A 9313-nucleotide genomic window follows, 5' to 3' on the forward strand; every position below is an offset into this window, starting at 1 on the left:
GGACGACGGACGCCGCACCATAAGATAAGCTCACTTGCCGTTCGGGCATTTTGGCGCTCACAGCTAGCATTCTACAATTCTAGCACTGCCCAACCACATACTCATTTACAGCTGAGCAGACTGCAACAACCGGAGTAAAGTATCTTGCTCAAAGATACAACACAATGCCGTGCCGTGACTCGAACCTGCCACCCTTCGGTCACGAGCCCGATTTCCAACCACTAGACTACAGTGCCTTCTCTTGTACAGAAACAAGAAAAGGCCAATCAAGGAGAAAAACAAAACTAAAAGTCAAATGGTCATCCTGTATATATACAAGAGATCCCAGAGGGATCTTGGCGCCCACCTTTGTACCATCTTCATTAGTTCTTTGTCAGTTTGATCTTTTCTCTTCTTTCCTCTAATCTGTTTGATCGAGTCATGCTAACAGTAAATGCACCTTGAGGTAACTTTTGATCTAAACTTAATACTGATGTGTATGAAGGCCAACCTTCAAAGTGAGTTTGTCATTTCACATATTTACTAGTACAGTACTTAATGTGAAAGAAATAGAATCGATCATTGCAATATGAGAAAGATCTGTTTAGTTCTTCTTTTAATCCATTTTGTTTTTATGATCAGTCTCAAAATATAACATACACAACGAGGGATCAAGGGGAACCTACATTTAAAATTTGAGAAAGATCCCTCCCGTACTTCCCGAGAAATAGCGATAACAAACTTTCACTATCAAAATCCAAGATGGCTGCCTGTCGGCCATGTTGTTTATCCGATCAGTCTCTAAAATTGCCCTGCACAGCTAGGACCAAGGGGAACCTACATATAAAATTTAAGAAAGATCCCTCTAGTTCTTCCGGAGAAATAGCGGTAACAAACCTACAATATCAAAACCAAAGATGGCTGCCTGTCGGCCATGTTGTTTATCCGATCAGTCTCAAAAAAATGCCCTGCACAGCTAAGGACCAAGGGGAACCTACATATAAAATTTGAGAAAGATCCCTCTAGTACTTCTTGAGAAATAGCGATAACAAACTTTCACTATCAAAATCCAAGATGGCTGCCTGTCGGCCATGTTGTTTATCCGATCAGTCTCAAAAGTTGCCCTGCACAGCTAAGGACCAAGGGGAACCTACATATAAAATTTGAGAAAGATCCCTCTTGTGCTTCTTGAGAAATAGCGATAACAAACTTTCAAAATCAAAATCCAAGATGGCTGCCTGTCGGCCATGTTGTTTATCTGATCGGCCATGTTGTTTATCTGATCAGTCTCAAAAGTTGCCCTGCACGGCTAGGACCAAGGGCAACCTACATATAAAATTTAAGAAAGATCCCTCTAGTTCTTCCGGAGAAATAGCGGAACAAACCCACACTATCAAAATCCAAGATGGCTACCTGTCGGCCATGTTGTTTATCCGATCAATCTCAAAAGTTGCCCTGCACAGCTAAGGACCAAGGGGAACCTACATATAAAATTTGAGAAAGATCCCTCTAGTGCTTTTTGAGAAATAGCAATAACAAGAATTGTTTACGGACGGACGACGGACGACGGACGACGGACAACGGACGGACGACGGACCACGGACGCAGGGTGATTTGAATAAAAAGGTATATCCAAAACCATCCTGAGGATATATTGCGGTCATGGCATAGTAACAGCCATGAAGCCCCACAAGACGTTGCGTTAAGTAATATCCAAGTACACCCTAAGGATAAATCATGTAAAGAAAACGTCGCAGAATGCATATACAAAATCGGATGCAAATAATGTGGTGCATCGTATATTGGAGAGACTGGAAGGCGATTTGGGTCCCCCTTGGTGAACACCGGAGAGATACAGAAACCCAAGAAGGAAAGAAATTCACCCGTACAGAAAGGAAGCAGTCAGAGTCCCAGATAAATAAATCGGCAATTAAGACCATGCCACACAGAAAAGTCATGTGATTGACTGGGATAATTCCAAAGTATTGGACAGAGAGAGCAATCTGTTCAAGGGGTTGATAAAGGGAGCCATCTGGATATGCAGCAGTGGACCAGATGTAAATCAAAATGAGGGGGCCTATAGACTCTTGCACACATATGGCCAAGTATTAAACAAAGTGTAGCTGAATCAAGTCATTTTGGTATATATATAACAACTATGCTTACACTTCACTGGTCATTTGTCTGATGAAAGTGACAGTGTACATACCGTACTAGTTATCGAAACGTCACATAGAAACACTTACTGGTTGTGTTACATGAATATTTTAATAATCCAGTGAACTTTTTTTTATTAACTCCAGTGCACTAAGCTACCAAGTTAAGTTTGCTCCCTACTTTACAAAGTGTCAACTTTAATACAACTACTGGTCAGACAGGTTTGGTCAGTATCCTACCTTTAACAGGATAGGTTTGGTTTGGTTTAACAGTATACAAGGATGTGACTCCAATTGTGTGTAATGTTTGCATGCTTGTGTGTATGTGTGCTGGTGGCAGGAATACTGGTGTATTTGCCTCCTTGCGATAGCATTGATCTGATGTCGACTTCAGAATGTTACCTCACTCAAAAACCACACTGAAGGCACCCAGTAAAGTATTCCATCCAGTAACATTATACTGACAAAGGGTAACCAGTTGTTGCAAAATTCAAACTACCCTAAATGTTGAACATTAATTAGGGAATAATAACTACCACTACCAAGGATGGTGACCTTTACTTCTCCTTGACCACATCTGGCTGGTAGTCTGGCTTGATCGCCTCAGTCAATGAATTGGCGTACATGTCCAGTCTCTGGGTCATCTACAACACATAATCCCCTGATAATAACACAGGTCAGCATTACACTAAAGATTTTAACCTTAAACTCATGCACATTAAACAAGAGGCCCAGAGGGCCTGTATCGCTCACCTAAATGTGTTTAAAATAATTGGTATGAACTAAAAGATATAGCACTCAATGGTAGGTGCTGTAAGTACATATATGAATTTTCAGAAACATCCATCCAGTACTTGAGATATAGCGAGAACAAACTTCAAACAGAGTCCCACCCCTATGCCCCTAGGGGGGTCATACCCACTGTTTAAAGGTTATACCTCTATTTCTCCTATTGGGCCCCGCCCTTCTGCCCCCTGGGAGACCACACCCACTGCTTATACAAAATTGAGTCCCCTTGACCCAAGGATGCTTAATACCAAATTTGGACAAAATCCTGTCATTCGTACAGAAGAAGAAGGTTTTTGAAGAATTTGCTATGTTTTCCCTAATGGGCTGCCAATCTGCCCCCAGGGGGGCCACACTCACTGTTAATAAAAAAATGAGTCCCTTTTGCCCAAGATTCTCCAGACCAAATTAGGATAAAATCCCTTAATCCCGATGGTCGAAGAAGGATTTTTATAGTTTTACCTTTATTTCCCCTATTGGGCCCGCCCCTCAGGTCCAAGGGGAGGCACAACCACTGTTTATACAAAATTGGTTCCTCTTCACCCAAGGATGCTTCAGACCAAATATGAAACAAATCCTTTCATTCCTACAGAAGAACTAGAACACTGACAGGTCAGTAAGGGCCCCGTCTTGTGGCAATATATCCCCCATAATCATCAAGAAGCAATCTGCCCATAAAGCTGAGCTTGACGTTTGACATTTGGACTTCAAAAAGAATCGCAAGGAAGCAAAATATACATTTTACATGTACTATGATGTGAGTCTTGTTTCCTTCCACCTCCATATTTGCTGGGCTAACAGAAATGTAAATACCGGTGCAATACTCATTTGTTAGCTTTGATTTGTTTTATTTCACCTTAAATACCTCCTCCATCAAGAGCCAGGGTCAAAGTAAGAANCTGATCAACTTTGCTTCATCATGTCATAACAAAATGTTTATCAGTGAAAAGATGCAAATTTGACCTTGACCTTTGAATCTAATGACTGACCTTTGACCTGAACTTTTTACCTCAGTGTGTCTCTTTGTTTGATTCCGAACAACTTTGCTTCATAATGTCATAACAAAATGTTCATCAGTGAAAAATACAAAACTTGACCTTGACCCTTTGGACCCTGTAACCTTGACCTAATGTCAGTTGACTCTGTGTTGTTCTGATCAACATTGCTTCATGTCATAACAAAATGTTCATCAGGGAAAAGGTACAATATTTAACCTTGACCTTTGACCCAGTGACCTTGACCTTTGGTCAATTGACTCCTTGTTTAATTCTGAGCTACATTGCTTCAAATTGTCATAGCAAATGTTCACCAGTGAGAAGATACAAAATTTAACCTTGCCCTTTGACCCAATGACCTTGACCTTTGGTCTGTTGACTCCTCGTTTAATTCTGATCAACTTTGCTTCATCATGTCATAACAAAATGTTCATCAGTGAAAAGATGTAAAATTTGACCTTGACCTTTGAACATAATGACCTTGACCTTTGACCTTGATTGTTTTTAACTCAATCTGTATTTTTGTGAACTGAACATCTTGACCAAGTTTCATGTACATCGGTCAATAAATACCAAAGTTATCAGCCAGGAACAGAATTTGTGGACGGACGGACAGACAGACAGACAGACGGACAGACATCACCTAGGGATGCTTCCAGTCAAATATGGTTGATATCCACTTCTTAGTTCCAGAGAAGAAGTCGCTTAAAGCAGTATAGCCAAATACCCTATTGGGCCCTGCCCCTCAGCCTTCTGGGGGGTCAGCCACACCATTTGTACAATTTAAAATCCCTGCCTCCCAGGAATGCTTTTGATCAAATATGATTGATATATAGTTTACAGTTCTACAAAAGAAGTCGTTTGTAGCAATATAGCCAAATTGCCCCCTTTTGGCCCCGCCCCTAAGCCCCCTGGGGAGTCAGCCCCACCATTTGTACAATTTTTAATCACCACCACCTAGGGATGCTTCCAGTCAAATATGGTTGATATCCACTCCTTAGTTTCAGAGAAGAAGTCGCCTAAAGCAATATGGGCAAATTGACCCCTTTTGGCCCCGCCCCTCAGTCCCCTGGGGGGTCAGCCCCACCATTTGTACAATTTTGAATCCCCACCACCCAGGGATGCTTCCAGTCGAATTTAGTTTAATTCCAACCAGTGGTTAAGAAGAAGAAGTCGTTTAAAGAAATTGTTGACGTACGGACGGACGGACGACGGACACCACGGAATGGCATAAGCTCACCTTGGTCCTTCGGACCAGGTGAGCTAATAATAAATGCCTATTCAGGCAACCCTGAGGTGAAACATTTTAAATCATTACATTTGTCCTCAATATAACATTGTTTACAAATTCTTTTATTTTATTTGTACAAGTAATTACAGATTCTCTTCAAATTCTCTGGCAAACGAATAGTAAAAGAATTCATAGCAAACCCTACTGAAGACACCATTCATTCATAACCTCCCTTACATAAACAGCCTGAAACACCAGTGATACTTGACTTCCCATAGATAAACAGCCTAAAACACCAGTGATACTTGACCTCCCATATAACAGCCTGAAACACCTGTGATACTTGACCGCACTAAGATACACAGCCTGAAATACTAGTGATACTTGACCTCACATAGATAAACAGCCTGAAACACCAGTGATACTTGCCCTCCCATATAACAGCCTGAAAAACCTGTGATACTTGACCGCCCTAAGATACACAGCCTGAAACGCCAGGGATACTTGACCTCACATAGGTAAACAACCTGAAACACCAGTGGTACTTGACCTCACATAGGAAAACAGCCTGAAACACCAGTGATATTTGACCTCCCATAGATACCTGGCCTGAAACTCTCAAATAGATACACAGCCTGAAACACCAGTGATACTTGACCTCACATAGGTAAACAGCCTGAAACACCAGTGATACTTGACCTCACATAGATACACAGCCTGAAACACCAGTGATACTTGACCTCACAAAGAAACACAGCCTGAAACGCCAGTGATACTTGACCTCACATAGATACACAGCCTGAAACACCAGAGATACTTGACCTTACATAGATACACAGCCTGAAACACCAGTGATACTTGACTTCCCATAGATACCTAACCTGAAACAATCAACCTTAAATAGATACCTTGCCTCAAATTCTCAACCTCCCATAGATACCTAGCCTGAACAAGAGGCCCAATGGGCCTGCATCGCTCACCTGGTATAAAACTCACACTTGTAACCTTAAAAGTGTTCTAAAATAAAGCTACAGCAAAATATCAGTATTTATAATTAAAATTCGTTCAAAAGACCCTGTTTAAACATTTCACCCCTGTGATTGAAAGTCGAACAAAGTCATTATGTTGAACACATTGTATAGCCTTTCAATCTCAGGATGCAACTTGCAAAGTATAAACATCCTGGGACCCATGGTTATTCATAAGAGGTTGTTTAAAGATTTTAAACAAATTTGACCCCTGTGACCTTGAATATAAGTCAAAGTCATTCACTTTAACAAACATAGTAGTCCTTGATCCCAGCATATGCTACTAACTAAATATCAACATCCTGAGCCTTTTGGTTATTCAGAACAAGTTGTTGAAATATTTTAAACATATTTGCTCCTTGTGACCTTGAATATGATTCAAGGTCATACATTTAAACAAACTTGGTAGCCCTTGATCCTAGTATGCTACTGACTAAATATCATCACCCAGGGCATTTTGGTTATTCAGAAGAAGTTGTTTACAGTTTTTACATATTTGACCCCTGTGACCTTGAATATGGGTGAAGGTCATTCATTTCAACAAACTTCGTAGCCCTTTATCTCAGCATGCTACTGGCCAAAAATCATCACCCTGGGCATTTTGGTTATTCAGAAGAAGTTGTTTAAAGTTTTTAACATATTTGACCCCTGTGACCTTGAATATGGGTGAAGGTCATTCATTTGAACAAACTTTGTAGCCCTTCATCTCAGCATGCTACTGGCCAAATATCATCACCCTGGGCATTTTGGTTATTCAGAAGAAGTTGTTTAAAGTTTTTAACATATTTGACCCCTGTGACCTTGAAAATAGATGAAGGTCATTTATTTGAACAAACTTGGTAGCCCTTCATCCCAGTTTGCTTCTGGCCAAATATCATCACCCTAGGCCTTTCGGTTATTAAGAAGAAGTCGTTTAAAGTAAAATATTGACGCCGGAGGACGGACAGACGGAAGGACGACGGATGCCGCAACTTCGTGCCAGGTGAGCTAAAAACTCAACCTCCCATATATACCTAGCCTGAAACACTCAACCTCCCATAGATACCTGGCCTGAAACTCTCAACCTCCCATAGATACCTACGCTAAAACACTCAACCTCCCTTAGATACCTGGCCTGAAACACTCAACCTCCCATAGATACCTAGCCCGAGACACTCAACCTAACAATCAATACATACCTAGCCTGAAACACTCAACCTCCCATTGATACCGGGCCTGTAACACCTCCCATAGATACCTGGCAGGAAACACTATACCTCCCATAGATACCTAGCCTGAAAACTCAACCTCCCATAGATACCTAGCCTGAAACACTCAACCTGCCATAGATACCTGTCCTTAAACTCTCAAATTCCCATATATACCTAGCTTGAAACACTCAACCTTCCATAGATACCAAGCTTGAAATACTCAATCTCCCAAAGATACATGGCCTGAAACACTCAACCTCCCATAGATACCTAGCTTGAAATACTCAACCTCCCATAGATACCTGGCCTGAAACAGTAAATCTCCCATATATACCTGGCCGAAAACACATCCCATAGATATCTAGACTGACACAATCAACCTNGCCTGAAACACTCAACCTCCCATAGATACCTAGCTTGAAATACTCAACCTCCCATAGATACCTGGCCTGAAACAGTAAATCTCCCATATATACCTGGCCGAAAACACATCCCATAGATATCTAGACTGACACAATCAACCTCTCATAGACAAATAGCCTGAAACACTCAACCTCCCATAGATACCTAGCCTGAAACACAAATCTCCCATAGATACCTAGCCTGAAACAATCAACCACCAATAGATACCTAGCTTGAAACACTCAACCTGCCATAGATACCTACGCTAAAACACTCAACCTCCCATAGATACCTGGCCTGAAACAGTAAATCTCCATTATATACCTGGCTGGAAACACATCCCATAGATACCTAGCCTGAAACAATCAACCTCACATAGATACCTGGCCTGAAACGCTAAACCTCCCATAGATACATAGCCTGAAACACTCAACCTCCCATAGATAATTAGCTTGAAATACTCAACCTTCTAAAAACACCTAGCCTGAAACACTAAACCTCCCATATGTACCTAGCTTGAAATACTCAACCTCCCATAGATACCTGACAGGAAACACTAAACCTCCCGTAGATACCTAGTCTGAAACACCCAATCTCCCAAAGATAACTGGCTTTAAACTCTCAACCTCCCATAGATACCTGGTCTGAAACTCTCAACCTTCCATAGATACCTTGCCTGAAACACTTAACCTCTAATATATACCTAGCTTGAAATACTCAACCTCCTATAGATACCTGACAGGAAACACTAAACCTCCCAAAGATACCTAGTCTGAAACACCCAATCTCCCAAAGATTCCTGGCCTTAAACTCTCAACCTCCCATAGATACCTGGTCTGAAACTTTCAACCTTCCATAGATACCTTGCCTGAAACACTCAACCTCCCATAGATACCTAGCCTGAAAAACTCAACCTCCCATAGATACCTAGCCTGAAACACTCAACCTCCCATAGATTCCTGCACCTAAACACTCAACCTCCCATAGATACCTAACCTAAAACTCTCAACCTCCCATAGATACCTGGCCTGAAACTCTCAACTATACCTCCCATAGATACCTAGCCTGAAACACTCAACCTCCCATAGATACCTGGTCTGAAACTTTCAACCTTCCATAGATACCTTGCCTGAAACACTCAACCTCCCATAGATTCCTGAACCTAAACACTCAACCTCCCATAGATCCCTAACCTAAAACTCTCAACCTCCCATAGATCCCTGGCCTGAAACTCTCAACCTCCAATAGATGCCTGGTCTGAAACACTTACCCTCCCAAAGATACCTGCCCTGAAACAATCAACCTCTAATAGATACCTAGCTTGAAATCCTAAACCTCCCAAAGATCCCTGGCCTGAAACACTAAACCTCCCATAGATACCTAGCCAGAGATACTCAAACTAACAATAGATACCTAGCCAGAAACATTCAACCTCCCATAGATACCTAGCCTGAAACACTCAACCTCCCATAGATACCTGGTCTGAAACACTCAACCTCCGATAGATATCTGGCCTGAAACTCTCAACCTCCAATAGATACCTGGT

At 41.6% G+C, this 9313-nt stretch overlaps 1 protein-coding gene across 1 annotated transcript in view; it reads right to left on the reverse strand.

Annotated features, from left to right (window-relative positions):
* LOC110441412 (beta-ureidopropionase-like) overlaps positions 1-9313 on the reverse strand; it is a gene marked incomplete at its 5' end in the record, with an annotated part of 79140 nt that overhangs the window by 5458 nt on the left and 64369 nt on the right. Inside the window, one exon of the mRNA XM_021484535.1 lies at positions 2672-2779. Coding sequence (XP_021340210.1) covers positions 2693-2779 — 87 coding nt within the window. The remainder of the gene's footprint in view (positions 1-2671; positions 2780-9313) is intronic.

The sequence above is a fragment of the Mizuhopecten yessoensis genome, unplaced genomic scaffold (assembly GCF_002113885.1).
Source record: "Mizuhopecten yessoensis strain PY_sf001 unplaced genomic scaffold, ASM211388v2 scaffold1855, whole genome shotgun sequence".
NCBI classification, from domain to species: Eukaryota; Metazoa; Mollusca; class Bivalvia; order Pectinida; family Pectinidae; genus Mizuhopecten; species Mizuhopecten yessoensis.